Consider the following 27,729-nt stretch of genomic DNA (forward strand, 5'->3'; position numbering starts at 1 on the left):
AGTCCTGAACTATGTAAAAGAAAAAAAAAGAAAAAAAAATCTATAATATGAATCACAGTAAACTAGACACTGCCTCTTTAAAGCGACTCCTCCCCTGGACAGCTACAACCAGGAAGCACCTCCCACCCCGTGACACGTTCAGAGTTTTTTACTCTATAACCAGGAAGCACCTCCGCTCCCATCCGACACGCCTTCAGAGTTTACTCTTCCTGAGAAAACAAAACTTAAGAGCGCCGTTGTTAAAATGGCGCAGCAAGGAGTTGATCTGGATCGGGACCAGTTCTGCTGTTCTATCTGTCTGGATCTACTGAAGGATCCGGTAACTATTCATTGTGGACACAGCTACTGTATGGGCTGTATCAAAGACTGCTGGGATCGAGATGATCAGAACGGGATCTACACATGTCCCCAGTGCAGGGAGACTTTTAATCCGAGGCCTGTTCTGAAGAAAAACAACATGCTGGCTGAAGTGATAGAACAACTAAGGAAGACAGGACTCCAAGCTGCTCCTCCTGATCACTATTGTGCTGGACCTGGAGATGTGGTCTGTGATTTCTGCCCTGGGAGAAAGCAGAAAGCCCTCAAGTCCTGCCTGGTATGTCTGACCTCTTTCTGTGAAACTCACCTCCAGCCTCATTATACTGTAGCTCCATTAAAGAAACACAAGCTGGTCAAAGCCTCCACACGGCTTCAGGAGAACATCTGCTCTCGTCATGATGAAGCTATGAAGATGTTCTGTCGTACTGATCAGCAGTGCATCTGTTATTTGTGTTCCATGGATGAACACAAAGGCCATGATAAAGTCTCAGCTGCAGCAGAAAGGACGGAGAGACAGAAAGAGCTTGGCACGAGTCAGCAGAAAATCCACCAGAGAGTCCAGGAGAGAGAGAAGCGACTCAAAGAGGCCCAACAGGCTGTTGATTCTCTCAATCGCTCTGCTGATAAAGCAGTGGAGGACAATGAGAGAATCTTCACTGAGCTGATACGCTCCTTGGAGACGAGGCGCTCTGAGCTGAAGAAGGTAATCAGAGCCCAACAGAGGACCACAGTGACTCAGGCTGAAGAACTGCAGAAGAGACTGGAGCAGGAGATAGCGGACCTGAGGAGGAGAGACACTGAGCTGGAGCAGCTCTCACACACAGAGGACCACATCCACTTTCTACAGAGTTACCCCTCCCTCTCCGGTCCCAGTGAGTCTACAGACTTACCCAGCATCAGTGTCCTTCCTCTCCTGTACTTTGCAGATGTGACTGAGGTTGTGTCTGAGCTGAGAGACCAACTAGAGGACGTTCTGAAAAAGCAGTGGCCCAGAATCTCAACAACAGTGAATGCAGTTAATGTTTTACTGCCACCAGAGCCCAAGACCAGAGCTGACTTCTTACAATATTACTCTCCAATCACACTGGACCCAAACACAACACACACACATCTGTCTTTGTCTGAGGGGAACAGAAAAGCAACACTGATGCAGCAAAAGCAGTTATATCCTGATCACCCAGAAAGATTCATTGAAAGGTTTCAGGTTCTGGGTAGAGAAGGTCTGACTGGACGCTGTTACTGGGAGGTGGAGTGTAGTGGAGGGGTTCGTGTAGCAGCCTCCTACAAAGACATTAGTAGAACAGGCACTAAGGAGAACTGTGGATTTGGATGCAATTCCAAATCCTGGGCTTTAGAGTGCTATCAATGTAATTACTTCTTCTACCACAATAACAAGAGCATAACGGTACCGGGCCCCCGGTCCTCCAGAATAGGAGTGTACCTGGATCACAGGGCAGGGACTCTGTGCTTCTACAGCGTCTCTGACACAATGACCCTCCTGCACAGAGTCAACACCACATTCACTCAGCCTCTCTATCCTGGACTTTGGTGTCACAGGGAGGCTGCAGAGGCTGAGTTTTGTGAGAGAGCAGTGACATGCACAGCTCCTCTACCCAGGGTTTTGGATTTAAATTGATCTTGGAGATGCTGAGTTGTGAAAGATGAGGTAATTAGGAGTTACATTCACTCAGTCACTCAGTCTATCGTTGTTCTGAGGGGGACACACACACATACACTATGTTGTTCTGAGGGACACACACATAACATACACTATGTTTGGCTTTGTTTCTAGTTTCTAGCCTACCGGGGTAACGTTTGATTGGATATTTGCATAATTCATTCATAATTATTCACATATTTGATTCCCATCTTCAATACCTCTGTCCCTTTGCATGTGGGGAAGTAAAAATCTTTATTTTCATACTCCGGGTAGGTTGGACAACAATATGCAACCATTTATTATTTAAGCATTACATCACACGCAGGAGTGGTTTGTGACCAATAAACCATGCCTAGGGGTGGTTGTTAGGCCCGAGGCGCAGCCGAGGGTCGTTAGACCCCCCTAGGCATGGTTTATTGGTCACAAATCACGACTGCACGTGGTGTAAAGCTTTTATACAACTGCCAGATTCATCCAACCTTATTTCTATACAATAAACACACATTAATCGAAGATTTATTGAAAAAACCATCCGCCAGAAAAAGTAGTTCCCACAACTCCATGTGGAAGCAGCTTGAAGTGCATCCAACCAAACTAACACATCCAACTGTGTATTATTGGAATGATTGAGAGAAGTTGCCTCATGTGGAAGCAGCTTGAAGTGCATCCAACCAACTAACACATCCAACTGTGTATTATTGGAATGATTGATTGAAAATTTATTAAAACGTTTTCTTTGCCCTATAGGAAAAAAACGTTTTCTTCGCCCTATTTTTTTATTTATTTCTTTTAGCCTAAACTTAACCAGTTGGAAACCAGGGGTACAGTAATAAAATTAGCAATCAATCAATCAATCAATTCAATAGACCATGCTCACTTAAAACAGCGCTGCTTCTCTCTCAGTCTGACTCCCCCGCTGTTGCAGACAGGAGTGTGTGTGTGTGTGTGTGCGTGTGTGTGTGTGTGTGTGTCACAGTGTGTGTGTGCGTGTGTGTATGTGTGTGTGTGTGTGTGTGTGTGTATGTGTGTGTGTGTGTTTGTGGGTACGCCAGCGTCGGACAGTGTGAGAGAGAACGCTGCAAGAAAGTAGGAAGGAAGAAATTTAAATCAATCAATTAATCTATCAATCAATCCGCCAGCGTCGGACAGTGTGAGAGAGAACGCTGCAGTCGGAAAGTAGGAAGGAAGAAATTTAAATCAATCAATTAATCTATCAATCAATCCGCGATTTTTCTTTTGTTCTAGATTGAGTCAAGACCCATCAATTACATCATCCAACATTGTTTAAAATACTAACACGTTCCCCTTGACAGAATCGCTTTATATTTAGTCGTTATGACGCTATCAACATATCCATTTGTTAAAGATTATTGTCCGCCATCTTGTTTTTTCCGACGGAGTGATCCGGCGGAGTGATGTGATTCGGTGGTGGGCGGGTCCTGGGACCAGGAGCGTGGATTATGAAGGATACATACGTGTAAATGGACTGTTTCAGCCAATCAGAATAGAGAAATTTGCATGCCGTTGTATAATATTTGTATTTGATCACCGCTTTGGTCATTTTGAATTACTGTGTGATTTCAGTCTGTCTCTTCTCTCTCTGTTCCTGGGGGGGTTGGTAACAATGTGGTGGCCGGACCTCCATTTGGAGGTTGAGTCAGCCTATAACCTTTGCCCTCACCTCGTATCTCTGGGCAGCCGGGACACTTCATACGGGACACTCTATTTTCAAGGCCTTCTCTTGAACCCATAGCCAGGATGTGTGGGGCATGGGTCAGTCGTAAATGCAACAATTTTGTTTCATAATAAAACATAGATCATCATCATAAAAACATAGAGCATCATAATAAAACATATAGCAACCCCATAAAACATGAACCTGTATTTCACTTCTACATTATACTATCAAGAGACTAACAGATACGTGGTACAGTACGACTAAGATGAATATGTACAGTCCATTCACTATTTATAAATGTGTTCCATTTATATACACTATGGTAGATCTCAATTAGACTACACAAATAGGAAGTCAGAAGCAAGAACCAAACAGCTGTAGATGAAATAATAAGATGAAGACTTGTCACTCATCCAGCCTCTTGACTGGTGTGTAGGAAGACTGGTCAGAGGGGAAGACTGGTCAGAGAGGAAGACTGGTCAGAGAGGGAGACTAGTCAGAGAGGAAGACTGGTCAGAGAGGAAGACTGGTCAGAGAGGAAGACTGGTCAGAGAGGGAGACTGGTCAGAGAGGAAGACTGGTCAGAGAGGAAGACTGGTCAGAGAGGAAGAATGGTCGGAGAGGGCGTGTAGGAAGCACCATGCAACATCCATGAATCTGTGGAATACACGTTTTATATATTTTTTTAAAACTAGTCTAAATCACATTTAATATAATAATTTATAATCTAATAATAATCAAATCCTTTTTCAATTGAATTATTTATTTTGGAGCAGTCCTTTCTTCCCTTGTATTCAGCATGTCTGCCATACTTGAAACTCAGGCTAAACAGACTGACGTCACATCCATTAACTGAAGCCAGATCCATACAGTAATGAGGATATCTAGACTAAAAGCAGCATTCAGTTTGGAACTCTGCCTTGTTTGATTATAACACTAATGAATTTGAATAGTAATTAAAAAGGTGAATACATATGAAAAAGGCTGTTGATTGTTGAGTAGATAGAAATGGAATATGTGAATATCCAATATCAAACCAGCGTTACCCCATTTGATAGAATAGTACTCTGATAAAAGTAAAAGGACTCTATTAAAAATTCGACTTAAAGTAATAGCATAAAAGTAAATATTGTATGTAAGTAACTAAAGTAAGTATACATTCTGTATGGTGTACTTGTACGGGATTATAATGATTGAGAGCTCCTAAATTCTCAATGCATCAACCTCTGTGTGATGTCAAACTGGTTGTTCATCCAGTTATGCTGGTTATGATTACTTCCTGTTGACATCGACAGACTTAAACATTAAATGTACATTATGTTTTGCATCTTATCACATATTTTGGATTACTGTAAAAGAAAGTAGAGCAGGGTTTGTATAAATGTGGTAGAGGAAAATAAATTAGGAAACCTCCTTTGAAGTGTAGTAAATGTATTGAGATCCCTAAATTGGAAATACTCAAGTAAAGTATCGTAAAAACTATTTAAATACAGTAGTAAAAGTACTTTCTTTCCTCCCCTGGGTTCTCTACTTTCTGTGTTACTGTACCTATTTACTAATGCATATTTGGTAACATCAAGTTATTCTCTAGATATCATATTAACAACTGTAATCATGGGTTTTATAGGTTTTCATTGCATTATAATCTCATATACATAACTTTGCTCATGAAATGAGAATTACTGCAAATGTACTTTGACACCAATGCCCAGCAATGAAGTCAGGTTATTTCTGAGACATAAAGGAAACTGGTAAGAAACCGGCCTTCAAACAAATCAGTAAATCAAATCACAGAGAGAGAGAGAGAGAGAGAGAGAGAGAGAGAGAGAGATTGATTGATTGAATAGTTTATTGGTTTAGAATGGAAAATCACACATATACATTGGATCACAATATGAAAACAGGTATACATTTTCTCCATTTACCAATAGGATTTCATAAAACACAATAAAGCCATAGGCTTGTTTCCATTGTGGTCCTTCATCATTGGTGTCAGTGGATTTATGTACTGGTGTGTGGACGTGGGTGTTTGTAGTGTCTGTATGTCAGGATGTGTGGTATAAAAACAAAAAAAATACATACAATAATATTCCATTTTATAGACAATAAAAGAATAAAAAAGGAACAACACATATTAAAACCCTTTGTTCACTACTCCCAGCTTCTGCTACTTATGATCCACCTCTTTATAGCTAATTTAAAAGTGGAGAAGGGGCTTATGGTCTTCAACTCCATTGGTAGGCTATTCCACAGTAGGAGTTAGATCATTTTGTGTACTGTACTGTGTAGGGACTGTCCTGCTCCACTAGGGGCAGGCTTTTCTCATTCACTAGGCTGGGGGCGGGGCTTGCTTTTCAATTTACAGGAGCGATCTTTTCTACCACAAGAACTGCCGAGTCCCGAGGCTGGTAAGTGCTAGTTAAAATGTACAGTAGTGCACAAACTCTACGTTGGCTTTGAGAGTTGTATTATACTGATATAAAAGTTATGCTGTAGGTTGTATGTGGGAGGGGGGCGGGGGGCTGCGTCGCCCACAGTATTTGGTTAACGTTACTGTGGGAAGTTATGCTGTAGGTTGGGGGGGGGTACGTCGTCCACGGTCTATTTAACGTTATGTACAGTAGTTGTGTTTGATTGATTGAAAACTTTATTAACAGATTGCAGAATGGGTACAGTACAGTACATAGATGTAGCAGTACTGTCTATCTGTATGTCATGTATGTCTGTCCTGATGAATTGAAAATGGGGGACCCTGATGTAAACAAGACGAAAGTCTTTCTCTGGTCTGCATCCCCTTAACAATTGTGTGTATTGAGCTGTACTATATTGTACCCATTCTGCAATCTGTTAATAAAGTTTTCAATCAATCAATCAAAACAGCTCAATACACACAATTGTTAAGGGGATGCAGACCAGAGAAAGACGTTTGTCTTGTTTACATCAGGGTCCCCCATTTTCAATTCATCATAAACTGTACTGTGCAGGACAGTGATGCAACAGTAGCAGGACAGGACAGTGATGTAGCAGGAGTCAGGACATTGGATCACAGTGATGTACTGTAGCAGGACAGTGATGTAGCAGGAGTCAGGGTCAGGACATTGGATCACAGTGATGTGATCATTTTGTGTAGTGTACTGTGTAGGGACTGTCCTGCTCCACTAGGGGCAGGCTTTTCTCATTCACTAGGCTGGGGGCGGGGCTTGCTTTTCAATTTACAGGAGCGATCTTTTCTACCACAAGAACTGCCGAGTCCCGAGGCTGGTAAGTGCTAGTTAAAATGTACAGTAGTGCACAAACTCTACGTTGGCTTTGAGAGTTGTATTATACTGATATAAAAGTTATGCTGTAGGTTGTATGTGGGAGGGGGGCGGGGGGCTGCGTCGCCCACAGTATTTGGTTAACGTTACTGTGGGAAGTTATGCTGTAGGTTGGGGGGGGGGGTACGTCGTCCACGGTCTATTTAACGTTATGTACAGTAGTTGTGTTTGATTGATTGAAAACTTTATTAACAGATTGCAGAATGGGTACAGTACAGTACATAGATGTAGCAGTACTGTCTATCTGTATGTCATGTATGTCTGTCCTGATGAATTGAAAATGGGGGACCCTGATGTAAACAAGACGAAAGTCTTTCTCTGGTCTGCATCCCCTTAACAATTGTGTGTATTGAGCTGTACTATATTGTACCCATTCTGCAATCTGTTAATAAAGTTTTCAATCAATCAATCAAAACAGCTCAATACACACAATTGTTAAGGGGATGCAGACCAGAGAAAGACGTTTGTCTTGTTTACATCAGGGTCCCCCATTTTCAATTCATCATAAACTGTACTGTGCAGGACAGTGATGCAACAGTAGCAGGACATGTAGCAGGACAGTGATGTAGCAGGAGTCAGGACATTGGATCACAGTGATGTACTGTAGCAGGACAGTGATGTAGCAGGAGTCAGGGTCAGGACATTGGATCACAGTGATGTGATCATTTTGTGTAGTGTACTGTGTAGGGACTGTCCTGCTCCACTAGGGGCAGGCTTTTCTCATTCACTAGGCTGGGGGCGGGGCTTGCTTTTCAATTTACAGGAGCGATCTTTTCTACCACATTGTACAACAGAACTGCCGAGTCCCGAGGCTGGTAAGTGCTAGTTAAAATGTACAGTAGTGCACAAACTCTACGTTGGCTTTGAGAGTTGTATTATACTGATATAAAAGTTATGCTGTAGGTTGTATGTGGGAGGGGGGCGGGGGGCTGCGTCGCCCACAGTATTTGGTTAACGTTACTGTGGGAAGTTATGCTGTAGGTTGGGGGGGGGTACGTCGTCCACGGTCTATTTAATTTAACGTTATGTACAGTAGTTGTGTTTGATTGATTGAAAACTTTATTAACAGATTGCAGAATGGGTACAGTACAGTACATAGATGTAGCAGTACTGTCTATCTGTATGTCATGTATGTCTGTCCTGATGAATTGAAAATGGGGGACCCTGATGTAAACAAGACGAAAGTCTTTCTCTGGTCTGCATCCCCTTAACAATTGTGTGTATTGAGCTGTACTATATTGTACCCATTCTGCAATCTGTTAATAAAGTTTTCAATCAATCAATCAAAACAGCTCAATACACACAATTGTTAAGGGGATGCAGACCAGAGAAAGACGTTTGTCTTGTTTACATCAGGGTCCCCCATTTTCAATTCATCATAAACTGTACTGTGCAGGACAGTGATGCAACAGTAGCAGGACATGTAGCAGGACAGTGATGTAGCAGGAGTCAGGACATTGGATCACAGTGATGTACTGTAGCAGGACAGTGATGTAGCAGGAGTCAGGGTCAGGACATTGGATCACAGTGATGTGATCATTTTGTGTAGTGTACTGTGTAGGGACTGTCCTGCTCCACTAGGGGCAGGCTTTTCTCATTCACTAGGCTGGGGGCGGGGCTTGCTTTTCAATTTACAGGAGCGATCTTTTCTACCACAAGAACTGCCGAGTCCCGAGGCTGGTAAGTGCTAGTTAAAATGTACAGTAGTGCACAAACTCTACGTTGGCTTTGAGAGTTGTATTATACTGATATAAAAGTTATGCTGTAGGTTGTATGTGGGAGGGGGGCGGGGGGCTGCGTCGCCCACAGTATTTGGTTAACGTTACTGTGGGAAGTTATGCTGTAGGTTGGGGGGGGGTACGTCGTCCACGGTCTATTTAACGTTATGTACAGTAGTTGTGTTTGATTGATTGAAAACTTTATTAACAGATTGCAGAATGGGTACAGTACAGTACATAGATGTAGCAGTACTGTCTATCTGTATGTCATGTATGTCTGTCCTGATGAATTGAAAATGGGGGACCCTGATGTAAACAAGACGAAAGTCTTTCTCTGGTCTGCATCCCCTTAACAATTGTGTGTATTGAGCTGTACTATATTGTACCCATTCTGCAATCTGTTAATAAAGTTTTCAATCAATCAATCAAAACAGCTCAATACACACAATTGTTAAGGGGATGCAGACCAGAGAAAGACGTTTGTCTTGTTTACATCAGGGTCCCCCATTTTCAATTCATCATAAACTGTACTGTGCAGGACAGTGATGCAACAGTAGCAGGACATGTAGCAGGACAGTGATGTAGCAGGAGTCAGGACATTGGATCACAGTGATGTACTGTAGCAGGACAGTGATGTAGCAGGAGTCAGGGTCAGGACATTGGATCACAGTGATGTGATCATTTTGTGTAGTGTACTGTGTAGGGACTGTCCTGCTCCACTAGGGGCAGGCTTTTCTCATTCACTAGGCTGGGGGCGGGGCTTGCTTTTCAATTTACAGGAGCGATCTTTTCTACCACAAGAACTGCCGAGTCCCGAGGCTGGTAAGTGCTAGTTAAAATGTACAGTAGTGCACAAACTCTACGTTGGCTTTGAGAGTTGTATTATACTGATATAAAAGTTATGCTGTAGGTTGTATGTGGGAGGGGGGCGGGGGGCTGCGTCGCCCACAGTATTTGGTTAACGTTACTGTGGGACAGTGTTGCAGTGCTGGTATCACTCGGTATCACTCTGTGATACCTCACTCACTGAGGCTGAAGTACGCGCAATCGCTTTTACATGGCATTATCCAACCGGACTCCCGGAGAAGCATGCAGCGTTTGACCTACTGTCAATTTGCCACTGCACCACTGCTGTGGGAAGTTATGCTGTAGGTTGGGGGGGGGTACGTCGTCCACGGTCTATTTAACGTTATGTACAGTAGTTGTGTTTGATTGATTGAAAACTTTATTAACAGATTGCAGAATGGGTACAGTACAGTACATAGATGTAGCAGTACTGTCTATCTGTATGTCATGTATGTCTGTCCTGATGAATTGAAAATGGGGGACCCTGATGTAAACAAGACGAAAGTCTTTCTCTGGTCTGCATCCCCTTAACAATTGTGTGTATTGAGCTGTACTATATTGTACCCATTCTGCAATCTGTTAATAAAGTTTTCAATCAATCAATCAAAACAGCTCAATACATACAATTGTTAAGGGGATGCAGACCAGAGAAAGACGTTTGTCTTGTTTACATCAGGGTCCCCCATTTTCAATTCATCATAAACAGGGGTGTAAAAAGTACCCAGAAATTATACTTTACTACTACTATTATACTAAGTACACTGTACAACTGTACAAGCAAAACTGTACATTGGAATATTGACGAAACCATACTTGGTCATTTACTGTACATTGGAGGGGGTTGGGTTAGGACATTTACAGGGTCCAGTTTCGAATTGCAGTCTCCCGTAGTTGCTCTTTGAGAGTGGTTTTGAAAGTGGGTAGTGATTCACATTCCTTTACAGCAGGGATCAGCAACCTTTTTGATACAAAGTGCCATTTTAAAATGTTCTTGTTAACCAGTGTGCCATATCAATGTTAAGGTTAATTATGACACCACATCACAATGTAAATCTCCAACAGATCTGTAATTCTATTCCATCCATATAGGCAACGTGCATAGCAATAGTTTTAATAACCATTTTCCTCTCATAAATATATAAGAGAATGCTGCCGTCTTTATGAGATGCTTGCTTGCCATACCTGGACACATTCAGCCTTGTCTGCCTCATCCTTTAAAGTTCTCATGTTTGGTCTCAAAATGGCGTTTAACACTCAATGTTCGGCAAACAACAACAGACTGACCCTTCTCATTGGCTCTGACCATGAAATATCCCTGGTATATCAGTCAACCTACAGTACCATAAATAACAGACTGTGCAACTGCCAATGGCTGTGAAAGAGGTAACTGCATGGGGAGGTAACTCAACATTTCCAAAAAGGTTCCTCTTACACATTTGCTAGTGTGCCATGTTGGTTTAGATAATGTGTACCAATGGTGGCACTCGTGCCTAAGGTTGCTGACCCCTGCTTTACAGCTTTGGGTAGGGCGTTCCACATCGATGTGGCATAATTGCGAACCGTGTTTAGTCCCTTGTTTGAGCCGAATCTGGGTTTAACATGATTTGTGGAGCTCCCTCTGGTGTTGTGATCGTGGTATTCACTGACCTTTGGGAAGTATTTTGACATGTACATGGGTACCTTAGTCGTATAGTGTATCTTGTTGACCAGGCCCATTGCAAGTTGCTGTACTCTGTCGTCTACTCTAAGCCATCCTAGGTTGTCAAAGTGGGCAGGGGTGAGGTGGGTTCTAGGAGTAAGGTCAAGCAGTAGTCTGACCAGTTTGTTTTGAGATCTGCCAGGTTATGACATTTATGCTTCTACCTAAAACTAGGTTATGTGAGTAGCTGGGATTGGTTCAGGTTCTGATATTGCTGTACAGGCCAAGATTTCACTGATCGCTTTAGTACTTAGACACATAGCACTATGTTGTATCCTCTCACCAGGCTCCAATGCAATGGGGCACATTTTCACATGATGTTGCTGTCAATGACGCATTATACAAAATGGTCATCAGTAGTGGCCACAGAAATAAACCCATATTCCATAATGGGACTTGAGTATACTGAATATTTGACCATACCAAATACCAAATATATTGCCAAAAGGAAAGGCCAATTTAAATTAGTATTAGCAACAGTAACAGTGTATTGCACTACTATTACTACTACTGTTAACTGTTAACTGTTACCCGTTATTGCACAAATGTATTGTTACCTGCTACCTGTTATTGCACAATTTTATTGCACACATTTTTTTGTATTGGATTCTATTATATGTTGTACCAATTGCACATCGTTGCGGGCAAGACCACCCGCATTTCATTGTATATCCGTATGCCGTGACAAATAAAACTCTTGACTTGACTTGACTTGATCTCATATAAAAGGCCTTCTAGTAGGCCAGTTGACTAACTCACATAATTAGCATCATATAGCCACAATACTAACTAACAATGCTTTACTTTTTCTCTTTCCTTGGCATGTCTCCCAGGGGGCCCGGAATCACTACTTACTGGTCTGTTTAGTCCTATCTCATTCCTCATCTCTCCTGCTCCATCCCTCATCTGCTGACTGTGGTCATCCTGTCCTGGGTGTGTTTGGTCTCCTGCTCCACTCTTCTTCAGGCTCTGTGATCCTGCACCTTTTTAGGGTGGAGGATATCGGCAGCCATTGGACGTGGTTGGCTGCCTGAATTTAGCTTAAGTCTATTGCTCTTTTTGCCCAACAAAGTAACTGCAATTTTTTTGAGGACCAGCACCATGAAAGGACAAGACAATCTGAATGTGTGCACATAACCTCACCATGCTCACTGAGAACACCTGCACAATGAGGATTACAGTTGATCACAAATTATGTGCTTGTTTATGTGTTGTGCTTGTAGTAGTAGTGTTAGCTTGTGTGCTATTTGATTGTTATTATTTACACTGTTTCTAAACAACTCCTAACTGATCAGAAAAAGTTACTGGAATATGTTGTTTCTTTACACATATGTTGGATCATTATGTAATTGGTTTGTCTTTTTTATTGGTTTGTCATGACAAACCAATTACATAATCCAACATATGTGTAAAGAAACAACATATTCCAGTTAACGGTATATTTTTTTAATGATTCGTTACGGCGAAATCAATACTTCCATTTGTATAAATTGCATTAAGCGGACCTTAGTATTGCTGCCTGGCTGAGGGGCTTGTTGCGGCTCATGTGCATGCGCACGCTCGGCCAATCAGAGCAACGCGGAAGGGCTTGTTGCTTACCGAAAGTATTCACGCGGTTGGGGCTCCTTTTGCACAAATTACTGCATCAATACAGCTAAATATATACTTTTCCACGATATTCTAATTTATTGAGCTGCACCTGTACATCACTGTGCTCAGGAGGCAAAACGATGTCTAACATGCCTGCCATGTATCACAAACAGTACTGTATATGCAAATCTGGTATGTCATAAATGTATAGATGTAGCAGTACTGTCTATCTGTATGTCATGTATCAAGTTTCAAGTTCAAGTTTCTTTAATAGTTGTCATACAGAAGTACAGAATACTTTTATACAAAATGCTTCTTTCTGTTACGCTCCAGAGACTGCTAGACAAAAGATAAGTGAAATAAAATAGTATAGCATGTAAAAAAAATAGAAGTAAAAATAGAAGTCACGTACGTAGACACAGTGTAAGGGCCATATGAGTGTTTTGATTATGTCGGTAGCTTCTCCAATATATATATATATATTTTGTAATTGTGTTTAGTTTAAGGCACAATTAGGCGCCGGTGTGTAGAATATTAGAATTCATTTTGTCTAGAATAGTGTCTTATTTATGTTTGAACACTAGAGGGCTCACCGCCTCCATTATAGCCAGCTGGAAGTCATGAGATTACTTGAATGTAATTCAAGCATATATACCTTTAGGAGTTGAACATGAAGTAGTATTTTAACTTTGGGTGGAATAAAGTTTTAGAAACATTTGGGATGAATACACCTTTAAAGCTATTTGTGGGAATACACATACAAAAATAAAAACGAAAGAATGGAAAAACATGCAGAACTGATCGCTAATGCTGTCACGTCCCTGATGAAGATGAACAGGAGCACTTGGATTGGCAAGGTATTGTATTGGAGCGGACCCACGACAGGATGAAGGATGACAGGATGGGTCAAGCGCAGATGACATTTCAATGGCAACCCCCCCAAAGGAATGCGTGTGTGCTGCCCATCTCACATGTGTTACAAATAAAGACTTCATAGTCCCATTTCATTCATTTATTCATTCAAACTATTTGGGGTTATAAGCTTTAAAAGGATTTGGGGAAGACACCATAACACAATTGGGTATTAGAACCTTTAAAACCATTTGGGTGGAATACACCTTTAACTGTCCTGCTACTGTTGCATCACTGTGATGTACTGTCCTGCTAACCATTTGGGTGGAATACACCTTTAACTGTCCTGCGACTGTACACCTACTGTACTGATACTGTACACATACTGTACTGATACTGTACACATACTGTACTGCTACTGTACACACCTCCTGCACATTGTGATGGGGCTGTCCTGCTAACCATTTGGGTGGAATACACCTTTAACTGTCCTGCGACTGTACACCTACTGTACTGCTACTGTACACCTACTGCACTGCTACTGTACTGCTACTGTACACCTACTGATACTGTACACATACTGTACTGCTACTGTACACCTACTGTACACCTACTGCACTGCTACTGTACTGCTACTGTACACCTACTGATACTGTACACATACTGTACTGCTACTGTACACCTGCACTGCTACTGTACACCTACTGATACTGTACACATACTGTCCTGCGACTGTACACCTACTGTACTGATACTGTACTGCTACTGTACACCTACTGTACTGCTACTGTACACATACTGTACTGCTACTGTACACCTACTGTACTGCTACTGTACACACCTCCTGCACATTGTGATGGGGCTGTCCTGCTAACCATGAATGAATGAATGAAAACTTTATTTAACAGATTGCAGAATGGGTACAATACAGTATGGCTCAATACATACAATTGTTAAGGGGATGCAGACCTGAGAAAGACGTTTGTCTTGTTTCCATCAGGGTCCCCCATTTTCAATTCATATAGAATTTGGGTGGAATACACCTTTTTAACTGTCCTGCTACTGTTGCATCACTGTGATCCACTGTACTGCTACTGTATTAAAACCTTTAAAACAATTTGGGTGGAATACACCTTTAAAATCATTCGATTTGGGTTATAACCTTTAACACTATTTGGGTGGAATACACCTTTAACTGTCCTGCAGCCATTTTACCACTGTCCACTGTACTGTACAGTCCTGCTACATCACGGTCCTGCTAACCATTTGGGTGGAATACACCTTTAACTGTCCTGCTACTGTTGCATCACTGTGATCCACTGTACTGCTTTTTTTTTTGATCAAATTTTTTTTATTATTAATTACATGAAACAGGACAACACAATAACCACAGTAACAAAAAACATAACTTTCACAGGAGAATAACAAACAATAATAATACAGAATAATAAATTATAAAGACAAAAAGAAAAAGAAACAGCGTCCAACCTATCAAATATAGATGGCTACTTCAATAACAAAAAGGGTCTTCAAAACATGGCAACCTTTCCCCACCTTTACAAAGTGGAGTGACTTAAAAGATTGTTTATGAGAGTGTTGCCGCAGATTTACTGTAGATAGCCTAGGTCCCTTACACATGTTCAAGACTGCCAAACTTGCAGAAGGTAAAGTGCAAGAAGAAAGAAATTCTTCCTCCAAGTTGGTTGACAGGTCAATCAGTCTGTCAATATTAGTCTCTTGGGGAGATGGCATGTGAGTTGACATATAGCGCAGAATATCTAAATACCAACCCCCCCTAAAATCCCCCCAGTCAAAGTTAAGAAGGACAAGACAAAAACCAAGACAGACAAGACATTTCCTCCTCCCCCTCCCCAGAGACCGCCGGACCCCCCCGATCAAGCGCCCCAACCCCGCTCAGCCGCACACTGCGGTCTTTACCTTCTCAGCTGCTGCGAACCACAGGTCAATTCCAGCCTGCCCTACCCCGATCACCCGGGCCGTGGATATCTCAAGATAAATCACATCCAATAGAGTTAGGGACCAGTTAATCATTGTAAGCTTCTCAGGCTCCTTCCATCTCATTGCTATTAGCTTCTTCGCTGCTGTGACGCCCGCTAGGACAACCCTTTTCAGTTGTACGGACGCGGGTAGTGTCGTTATATCGTTCAGGAGTAGCGTAACAGCTGTGAATGGGATAGTTAAGCCACACAGATCTGAAAGTTTGTCCGTTATTGACCTCCAGAAGCGGGCCACTGGTGGGCAATCCCAATACATATGCATATAAGTGCCAGTGGCCTTTTGAGAGCACAAAGTGCACCGAGAGTCGGTTATCAGTCCCATAGCAAATAGCTTCCTAGGTGTAAGATAGGTCCTATGAATATAATTAAAATTAATTTGCTGGTGATTGGGGTTGCGGGAAGATAATGCCACATTTGCCCAAACATCATCCCAGTCAAACTCGGGGTCCAACTCCGGTATATCCACACGCCAGATTGTATCCAATGATAAATTTTTATACGTGGATTGAATTAAGAGCGTATAAAAGTCGGAGACAAACCCTCTGGATGTCGTCCTGTCCACTATGAGCCTGAGGAAGGGGTGTGGGTGCAAGGCTTGAGCCCACGGTACGCCATGCGCCCTCAGTGCTGACCTTAGTTGAAGGTAAAGAAAGAAGGACTCGCCGGGTAGATCATAAAATTCTCTTAAGTCCTGAAACGCACGGAGGCCGTTCTTATCATAAATATCCTCCAGAGTATGCACTCCCCTCCTTTGCCATTGAGGAATATTAACCGGCTTGTGTCCAACAAGTAATTGCTGGTTATTAAAAATTGGAGAGTCCAGGTGCCAAGGGCATTTAACCCCACACGACCTCTGTACATTACGCCACGTTTGGATCACGTGAGTTATGATCGGTCCATACCTCAGCCGGCATTTCGCAATAGAGACAGTGGAGTACACTACATCCTGTAATCTTAGCGGAGACACCGCCGCCGCTTCTAAGGAGCGCCACGAAACAGCCTCTACAGGGTCTAGCCAGCACATCAAAGGTCTCAGTGAAAAGGACCAGAAATACAGTTTAAAATCAGGGATTGCGAGGCCCCCATCTTGTTTCCTACGTTGAGTAGTAGCCCTTTTGATTCTCGGGCGTTTGTTATTCCAGACAAACTTAGATACCATCGATTGTACCTTGCGCCAGTGGTCTATTGGAGGGGGCAGGGGGAGCATTGAGCTAATAAAATTTATCCTAGGCAGGATGTTCATTTTGATTATGGAAGCCCGGGCTTGTAAGGAGTTAGGAAGGGACGACCACCTGTCTAGATCCTGGCGTATTTTATCATAAGTACCCGTGAAGTTGTACTTAGTAGTTTGGTTCAGCGTGGGGAATATCTCTATGCCCAGGTATTTGAAATGTTCTACTATGGGGATATCAGCTGGTAGTCGTACCGCCTTGGCCAGTTCATTAAGAGGTAGGCAGGCTGATTTGTTCCAGTTAATCTTAAAACCTGACAATTTACCAAAGTCGTCGATTATCCTCAATAATTTTGTGGCCGACCGGGAGGGGTCGTCCATGAAAATCAGCAGGTCATCCGCATAGAGAGCAATTTTGTGTGGAGTATTGTTGACCATTATGGGGACGATGTCCTCCGATTGCCTAATAAATTGGGCCAAAGGTTCGAGGGAAAGCGCGAACAGTCCCGGGCTCAGAGGGCAACCCTGTCTAGAAGATCTGGAGACTGGAAAGAGTGTGGAACAGTTTTTGCCTGTCAGTATCATCGCAGACGGCGAGGCATACAGGACTTTAATCATATGAATAAAACTCTTTCCAAGACCCATGACCTCAAGTACCTTCCACAGATATGACCACTCAAGTCTGTCAAACGCCTTCATGGCATCCAAAGACAGAACTGTGGATGGAGTTGTATTGTCTTTACTGTTATCGATTACATGCAACAGCCTCCTAAGATTATCTGCAGCCAGACGCCCCGGGATAAAACCAGTTTGATCGCAGTGTACCAATACAGACATAAATCTCTGCAGGCGACGGGCCAGCACCTTGGCAAACACCTTTAAATCGGCCCCGAGAAGACTCAAGGGTCTATAGCTACCACAATCATTGGGATCTTTGTCCTTTTTGAGAAGTAAAGAAATCAACGCCATATTGACATCTCTTGAGAACTCCCCTTGTTCGATAGCGTAATTGATCATATCGAGCATCAATGGACCCAGTTGGTCCCAGAAAGCTAAATACACTTCGGGTGGAATACCATCCCAGCCTGGCGCCTTACCCCTCTGCATTTCAACAATAGTCTCCCTCAATTCTGCGAGAGTAATCGGTCTCCCCAGTTCCTTGGCCTCTTCCTCAGAAATGTGGGGTATCTCAAGCCCGCCAATGAACGATTCAAATCTAGAGTCATCCAGATTACCCTCTGAGCTATATAACTGTGAGTAAAACTCTTTAAAAGTGTCATTGATCTTTTTCGAATCAGTAGTGACTGCACCCTGGCTCGTCCTAATCGAGGGGATATCTGAGAAATGATCATTTGATCGTATTTTCATTGCCAATAGATGGCTAGGTCTGGAGCCGTGAAAATAGTAATTTTGTCTTGTCCTGTGTATCAAAAACTCAGACTGTTGTTTAAGTATGGAGTTTATTTCTTTTTTGACTATCTTACGTTGTGTGTTTAGTCGTTCATTATAGTCAGTTTGCAAGGATGCGTATAGGTCCGCATATAATGATTCCAGTCCTTCTAGCTTTTTTGACCGGGATTTTCGCAAATTGGAGGCAAATAGTGTGACATGACCCCTGATGAATCCTTTCAATGCGTTCCACAGGACCCTAGGGTCTTCTACTGTGCCAACGTTGATCTGCAAAAATTCAGCTAGTTTACTCCTGAACTCAGAACAGAAGTCATCGTTCTTTAGCAAGGTCGAATTAAAACGCCATCTGGGAGCTCTTGCGGAGAGCCTGCCAAAGGTTGCCGTAAGGAAAATCCCCTTGTGGTCTGAGAGAGCCAAGGGAACCAATGAGACATCGAAACTATCAAACATATTAGGGGACGCGAATGCATAGTCAATTCGAGAGAAGCTTTTGTGTCTGGCTGACAGGTGAGAGTAATCTCTGAGGGTGGGGTTGCATAAGCGCCAGAGGTCTGAGAGCCCCGTGTCTTTGGCCCACATCCTGAGGGCCTTAGAGGCCCGTTTCTGGTCGCTCGTTTCAGAGGGCCCAGACCTATCCATCTCCGCATCCCAGCACGCATTAAAATCGCCACCCACAATGAGAGCGTATCCATTAAGTTCCAACATATTCTTCGTGATTGTATTATAGAACGCTGAATCAAATGTGTTAGGAGCATACAATGCTATTATAGCCATCTTCCTATGCAAAAATTCAACTTTTGCTATAGTAATCCTTCCCTCCGTGTCCGACCATACATCCAAGATTTTGATATCAAGGTTACGTCTTGTAACTATGACTACTCCTTTCGTCTTATCATCGGCTGAGGATGCGGAGATAACGTGATATTGCCGATTTGCCAGTCTTGACACGTCACCTACCATTAAATGCGTCTCACTAAGGAGAGCAAGGTCAATATTTCTCCTCTTCAATAGCCAAAGGACACTGGCACGCTTGTGTGGGGCGTTAAGCCCTCCTGCGTTCCAAATTAAAATATTCAATTTAGCCATGGTCGAGCTTGTATAAGTGCGTAGAGAACATACCCGTGCAGCCAGGCTGAGTACAGAGGTGCCGATCCCGGCGGGCCCGGACGGTCAATCCCAGGAGTTCAGAGGAGGAACACTTACACATATATAAGACAACAGTACATAGAACACATAAAAATACCACCCCAGCTACAACCCCCCCTCCTTCTACTCTAAACCCTAACCCACCCGTCCTACTATAAGTTCCTCTATACCCACTCTCCAATCCCCACCCTATGCCCCACCCACTGAGGATGGTCATCTTCCTATCACTTCCCACTAGAGACATGGATCAATAAGACGCTTCCCACTCCCACCCCCCTCTAGATAAACCCCTGAGTAAACCCCCACTAGTCCAATAAACACAAATAATAATAAAATAAAATTCAATAAAGATATCGGTCGAAAACCACCTGAGCCCTGGCCCCAACATGAGAAAACCATAATGGTAAAAATAGCCATCATTAAATAATAACTCCGCATCAACCTGCAGCCCTCTATTTCGGGATCTGCGCTTCAACATCACATTGTTATAGCCCAAAAAGGTATAGGAAAATTCAATACAAAATTAAATTAAAGCATCCCAGCCGATAGTCTAAGGCAGGTTCGGGTCACAGGTTAATTGTGCAAAATTGTGTGAACAGTGTCAATTAAACAATGACAAAAAAAAGGAGGAAGGGAAAAAAAAAGGGGTTATGGTCAAAGTGCACCCCTTTAGCCGTCCCTCTGATCAGGCACATCGGCTGAAATGACCCAACCTATGTAAGATTAGAATTAAACACAATCATTCATTAATCAATCCGGGGATGGTAATAGGCAACACCTGACACCACCTGTCATCATACATTGTTTCAATAAAGATATCGGTCGGAGCAGTTAGTCCAAGATAGGATCGAATCACATTTAAATTGCTCATTCAAATGCCATTAAAACATATAGGAAAATTCAATACAAAATTAAATTAAAGCATCCCAGCCGATAGTCCAAGGCAGGTTCGGGTCACAGGTTAATTGCTCATTCAATTGCCCTTAAAACAGCGACACTAATTATTATATAATTACTCAGCATCAACCTGTAACCATCTACCCTGGAGTCTGCATATTAATGTATCAACGTTATAGCATAAGTGCCTCACGGAAAATTCAAAACAAAATTAAGGCTTGTCAGTAGTTAGTCCAAGGTAGAACCGGATCACATTTAAATCGCGCATATAGATGACATAAAAACAGCGACAGTAGGAAAGAAAAAAGAAAGGAAGAGAGGGTAATGGCTCGAGTGCAAGCCATATAACCATATAGCCATTAAGTGCAAGCCATACCCGACCCAACCTGTTATTGATCCACTGTACTGCTATTGTATTATAACCTTTAAAACAATTTGTGTGGAATACACCTTTAAATCATTCGATTTGGGTTATAACCTTTAACACTATTTGGGTGGAATACACCTTTAACTGTCCTGCAGCCATTTTACCACTGTCCACTGTACTGTACTGTACAGTCCTGCTACATCACTGTCCTGCTAACCATTTGGGTGGAATACACCTTTAACTGTCCTGCTACTGTTGCATCACTGTGATCCACTGTACTGCTATTGTATTATAACCTTTAAAACAATTTGGGTGGAATACACCTTTAAATCATTCGATTTGGGTTATAACCTTTAACACTATTTGGGTGGAATACACCTTTAACTGTCCTGCAGCCATTTTACCACTGTCCACTGTACTGTACAGTCCTGCTACATCACTGTCCTGCTAACCATTTGGGTGGAATACACCTTTAACTGTCCTGCTACTGTTGCATCACTGTGATCCACTGTACTGCTACTGTATTATAACCTTTAAAACAATTTGGGTGGAATACACCTTTAAATCATTCGATTTGGGTTATAACCTTTAACACTATTTGGGTGGAATACACCTTTAACTGTCCTGCAGCCATTTTACCACTGTCCACTGTACTGTACAGTCCTGCTACATCACTGTCCTGCTAACCATTTGGGTGGAATACACCTTTAACTGTCCTGCTACTGTTGCATCACTGTGATCCACTGTACTGCTACTGTATTATAACCTTTAAAACAATTTGGGTGGAATACACCTTTAAATCATTCGATTTGGGTTATAACCTTTAACACTATTTGGGTGGAATACACCTTTAACTGTCCTGCAGCCATTTTACCACTGTCCACTGTACTGTACAGTCCTGCTACATCACTGTCCTGCTAACCATTTGGGTGGAATACACCTTTAACTGTCCTGCTACTGTTGCATCACTGTGATCCACTGTACTGCTACTGTATTATAACCTTTAAAACAATTTGGGTGGAATACACCTTTAAAATCATTCGATTTGGGTTATAACCTTTAACACTATTTGGGTGGAATACACCTTTAACTGTCCTGCAGCCATTTTACCACTGTCCACTGTACTGTACTGTACATTCCTGCTACATCACTGTCCTGCTAACCATTTGGGTGGAATACACCTTTAACTGTCCTGCTACATCACTGTGATGTACTGTCCTGCTACATCACTGTAATGTACTGTCCTGCTACATCACTGTCCTGCTACATCACTGTGATGTACTGTCCTGCTACATCACTGTCCTGCTACATCACTGTGATGTACTGTCCTGCTACATCACTGTGATGCTACATCACTGTCCTGCTACATCACTGTGATGTACTGTCCTGCTACATCACTGTGATGTACTGTCCTGCTACATCACTGTCCTGATACATCACTGTCCTGCTACATCACTGTGATGTACTGTCCTGCTACATCACTGTCCCATCACTGTGATGTACTGTCCTGCTACATCACTGTGATGCTACATCACTGTCCTGCTACATCACTGTCCTGCTACATCACTGATGTACTGTCCTGCTACATCACTGTGATGTACTGTCCTGCTACATCACTGTGATGTACTGTCCTGCTACATCACTGTCCTGATACATCACTGTCCTGCTACATCACTGTGATGTACTGTCCTGCTACATCACTGTCCCATCACTGTGATGTACTGTCCTGCTACATCACTGTCCCATCACTGTGATGTACTGTCCTGCTACATCACTGTCCTGCTACATCACTGTGATGTACTGTCCTGCTACATCACTGTCCTGCTACATCACTGTGATGTACTGTCCTGCTACATCACTGTGATGTACTGTCCTGCTACATCACTGTGATGTACTGTCCTGCTACATCACTGTCCTGCTACATCACTGTGATGTACTGTCCTGCTACATCACTGTGATGTACTGTCCTGCTACATCACTGTCCTGATACATCACTGTCCTGCTACATCACTGTGATGTACTGTCCTGCTACATCACTGTCCCATCACTGTGATGTACTGTCCTGCTACATCACTGTGATGCTACATCACTGTCCTGCTACATCACTGTCCTGCTACATCACTGATGTACTGTCCTGCTACATCACTGTGATGTACTGTCCTGCTACATCACTGTGATGTACTGTCCTGCTACATCACTGTCCTGATACATCACTGTCCTGCTACATCACTGTGATGTACTGTCCTGCTACATCACTGTCCCATCACTGTGATGTACTGTCCTGCTACATCACTGTCCCATCACTGTGATGTACTGTCCTGCTACATCACTGTCCTGCTACATCACTGTGATGTACTGTCCTGCTACATCACTGTCCTGCTACATCACTGTGATGTACTGTCCTGCTACATCACTGTCCTGCTACATCACTGTGATGTACTGTCCTGCTACATCACTGTCCTGCTACATCACTGTGATGTACTGTCCTGCTACATCACTGTCCTGCTACATCACTGTGATGCTACATCACTGTCCTGCTACATCACTGTCCTGCTACATCACTGTGATCCACTGTCCTGCTACTGTTGCATCACTGTCCTGCACAGTACAGGACACAAAATGATTTAACTGCCTCTCCTATTCCATTGTACTGCTGCTGAATATAGGAATGCGTTTTGGCCTATTTTCCTATTGCATCTCACTGGGACGATGTCTGTAGGGCTCCCCCTGGTGGCGTGTCCATGTACATCCCTTACCATGTTAAAATATCCACTGAGGTACTGACTGAGGGACAGTATTCCAGAGTATCCTATGTGTTATGTTGAGTTTTATTTGAGACACCCTCTCCTCAACCCTGAGCCATTTGAGGCTGTTAAAATGTGTCTGTGTAAGGTGAGTCCTGGGATGGAGTTTTAAAATCATTCTAACTAATTTGTTCTGAGCTGTCTGTAGCCTACCTTTCAGTGCTACTGTGATGCCAGTGTACCAGGAGGAGCATGCATAGTCATAATGACATTGGATCAGTGCCCCTGCCAGGACTTCCATTGCTGACCTGTTAATATAGGTGGACACTCTACCGAGAAATTTTATTCTCTGATTGATCTTTGTGACCACCTTTTGTGCCATGCTCACCCCTGATAAGGTGTTGTCCAAAATACATCCTAAGTATGTGACTTCCTCCTTTGCTGTTAACTCGATATCTCCTACCACTACCTTGAACCCAGGAGACCTCTTAAGTCGTATGGCCGAGCCAAAAAGGATAGCTTCGGTTTTCAGGTGTAGGGATAACCTGTTTTCGACCAGCCAATGACTGATCTTGACAAGCTCTAGACTGAGTGACCTCTCTACTTCTCTTTTGTCCGCAAATAAAAACAGTTTACAATCACATGCAGTTTTCATGTCATTGATATATAAAAGAAATAAAAGTGGTCCTAAAATACTTCCTTGCGGCACCCCGCACGTCTGTTGGAGTGAGGAGGATATGGTCCCATTCATTTCCACTACTTGTTTCCTGCCTCTCAGATAAGACTCCATCCACCTTAAGGATATACTGTTAAAACCCATAGCCTTTATATAAAAGTATGTCGTGGTTAACAGTGTCGAAGGCTTTTTGTAAGTCTATTAAAACCATCCCACAGAATTGACCTTTGTCCACCTCTGTTCTAATTTGGTCTGTCAGATATAATAAACATGTGTCTGTGGAATATGATGTTCTAAATCCAGACTGGAGCTCGTACGACAGGTTGTTTGTAGAGAGGTATTCGTTTATTTGATCATTAATGATCCTTTCTATGACTTTGGATATTGCACTAAGAATCGACACAGGCCTATAGTTCCCTGGGTCTAATTTATTGCCTTTTTTGTAAAGCGGAATGACTCTGGCTTGTTTGAGATCATAGGGAAACTGTCCTTGACCGATAGATAGATTTACAATGTGTGTTAAGCCGGAGGTGATGGACTCTGCTGCATCCCTAAGAAATCTAGCAGGTATCTTGTCCTGTCCTGTTGCGTTGTTAGGATTGAGCGCCCTCAGTTTTTTCAAAACTGTGTCCTCAGTCACACTCGCAAAGGAGAAGGAATCTGTCTGGATACCTTTCTGTTTGTAGTACTCCCCTACCTGTTTTTCCCCATACATGTCAGTTGTACTTGGCAGTCTCTTAACTAGGGTATTTGCTATGCAGCTATGGTGTTAAAAAACGTATTTAGACAATTAGCTATGTTCTTATTGCCTGTAATCACTGTGCCTCCTATATCTAGAATCATGTTTTTAGCTTTTGTCCTGAGCTTGTTTCCATACCCTGTTTGCTTTAAGCACTTCCATAATTTTTGTGGATTTGATTTATTCTCGATAATTTTGTCATTAAAATATTCAGCCTTGGCTTTCTTGATCATTCCCGTGACCTCCTTTCTTTTCTTCTTGAACTCCTCATAATCCTGTTCAACCCTGTTTTTACTGAATTTCGAAAATGTGTCATGTCTGGACTTTATAGCTGCCAGGATCTCTGGGTTCATCCAGGGCTCTTGTCTGATTTTCGTTCTCATTGTTTTTTCTGGTGCACTTTCATTAATTGCCGTCAGAAACAAAGATTTAGAGAGAGAGAGAGAGAGAGAGAGAGAGAGAGAGAGAGAGAGAGAGAGAGAGAGAGAGAGAGAGAGAGAGAGAGAGAGAGAGAGAGAGAGAGAGAGAGAGAGAGAGAGAGAGGTGTTTTATTGAGTATCTATGCCATTTTCTCTATGTCTCTCTTTGTGCTTATGAGTTTTAGTGGGTTTTCCTTGACAAAGTAGACAAATTATTAGAGGTAGAGTTGATGACGAGAGAAAGTCCTGAACTAACTAAAAAAATATATATATATTCTGTATGAAACACAGTAATCTAGACACTGCCTCTTTAAAGCGACTCCTCCCCTGGACAGGAAGCACCTCCCACCCCGTGACGCGTTCAGAGTTTATGGATGTGGGCGTTTCATCGAGTCAACGCGTGAAGGCTTCCTAGTTGTAGCAACGAGATGTCCTCTGGTTCTTCCGCTTCTTCCCACGTAACGTGAACGCGGCATAAACTCTTCCTGAGAAAACAAAACTTAACAGCGCCGTTGTTCAAATGGCGCAGCAAGGAGTTGATCTGGACCGGGACCAGTTCTGCTGTTCTATCTGTCTGGATCTACTGAAGGATGACTATATGAATTGAAAATGGGGGACCCTGATGGAAACAAGACAAACGTCTTTCTCAGGTCTGCATCCCCTTAACAATTGTATGTATTGAGCCGTACTGTATTGTACCCATTCTGCAATCTGTTAAATAAAGTTTTCATTCATTCATTCATTCATTCATTCATTCATTCATTCCGGTAACTATTCCCTGTGCACACAGCTACTGTATGGGCTGTATCAAAGACTGCTGGGATCGAGATGATCAGAAGGGGATCTACACATGTCCCCAGTGCAGGGAGACTATTAATCCGAGGCCTGTTCTGAAGAAAAACAACATGCTGGCTGAAGTGATAGAACAACTAAGGAAGACAGGACTCCAAGCTGCTCCTCCTGATCACTATTGTGCTGGACCTGGAGATGTGGTCTGTGATTTCTGCACTGGGAGAAAGCAGAAAGCCCTCAAGTCCTGCCTGGTATGTCTGACCTCTTTCTGTGAAACTCACCTCCAGCCTCATTATACTGTAGCTCCATTAAAGAAACACAAGCTGGTCAAAGCCTCCACACGGCTTCAGGAGAACATCTGCTCTCGTCATAATGAAGCTATGAAGATGTTCTGTCGTACTGATCAGCAGTGCATCTGTTATTTGTGTTCCATGGATGAACACAAAGGCCATGATACAGTCTCAGCTGCAGCAGAAAGGACGGAGAGACAGAAAGAGCTCGGCACGAGTCAGCAGAAAATCCACCAGAGAGTCCAGGAGAGAGAGAAGCGACTCAAAGAGGCCCAACAGGCTGTTGATTCTCTCAATCACTCTGCTGATAAAGCAGTGGAGGACAATGAGAGAATCTTCACTGAGCTGATACGCTCCTTGGAGACGAGGCGCTCTGAGCTGAAGAAGGTCATCAGAGCCCAACAGAGGACCACAGTGACTCAGGCTGAAGAACTGCAGAAGAGACTGGAGCAGGAGATAGCGGACCTGAGGAGGAGAGACACTGAGCTGGAGCAGCTCTCACACACAGAGGACCACATCCACTTTCTACAGAGTTACCCCTCCCTCTCCGGTCCCAGTGAGTCTACAGACTTACCCAGCATCAGTGTCCTTCCTCTCCTGTACTTTGCAGATGTGACTGAGGTTGTGTCTGAGCTGAGAGACCAACTAGAGGACTATCTGAAAGAGCAGTGGCCCAGAATCTCAACAACAGTGAATGCAGTTAATGTTTTACTGCCACCACCAGAGCCCAAGACCAGAGCTGACTTCTTACAATATTACTCTCCGATCACACTGGACCCAAACACAACACACACACGTCTGGCTTTGTCTGAGGGGAACAGAAAAGCAACACTGATGCAGCAAGAGCAGTTATATCCTGATCACCCAGAAAGATTTATTGAAATGTTTCAGGTTCTGGGTAGAGAAGGTCTGACTGGACGCTGTTACTGGGAGGTGGAGTGGAGTGGAGGGGTTTATGTAGCAGCCTCCTACAAAGACATTAGTAGAACAGGCACTATGGAGAACTGTGGATTTGGATGCAATTCCAAATCCTGGGCTTTAGAGTGCTATCCAAGTAATTACATCTTCTACCACAATAACAAGAACATAACAGTATCGGGCCCCTGGTCCTCCAGAATAGGAGTGTACCTGGATCACAGGGCAGGCACTCTGTCCTTCTACAGCGTCTCTGACACAATGACCCTCCTGCACAGAGTCAACACCACATTCACTCAGCCTCTCTATCCTGGACTTTGGTGTCGATATAGCTACGGGGAGGCTGAGTTTTGTGAGAGATCAGTGACATGCACAGCTCCTCTACCCAGCGTTTTGGATTTAAATTGATCTTGGAGATGCTGAGTTGTGAAAGATGAGGTAATTAGGAGTTACATTCACTCAGTCTA

General features: G+C 43.0%; 1 protein-coding gene across 1 annotated transcript in view; it reads left to right on the forward strand.

Annotated features, from left to right (window-relative positions):
* Window positions 1-244: 244 nt before the first annotated feature.
* Window positions 245-27,729, forward strand: part of LOC311237776 (uncharacterized protein) — a gene marked incomplete at its 5' end in the record, with an annotated part of 28,331 nt that continues 846 nt past the window's right edge. Inside the window, 3 exons of the mRNA XM_084325754.1 lie at window positions 245-1,866; window positions 25,773-25,855; window positions 26,028-27,700. Of these exons, the coding sequence (XP_084181880.1) occupies window positions 245-1,866; window positions 25,773-25,855; window positions 26,028-27,670 (3,348 nt within the window). The 3' untranslated portion in view covers window positions 27,671-27,700. The remainder of the gene's footprint in view (window positions 1,867-25,772; window positions 25,856-26,027; window positions 27,701-27,729) is intronic.

This window comes from Notolepis coatsorum, assembly GCF_963971535.1.
Source record: "Notolepis coatsorum genome assembly, chromosome: 12".
Lineage (NCBI taxonomy): Eukaryota > Metazoa > Chordata > Actinopteri > Aulopiformes > Paralepididae > Notolepis > Notolepis coatsorum.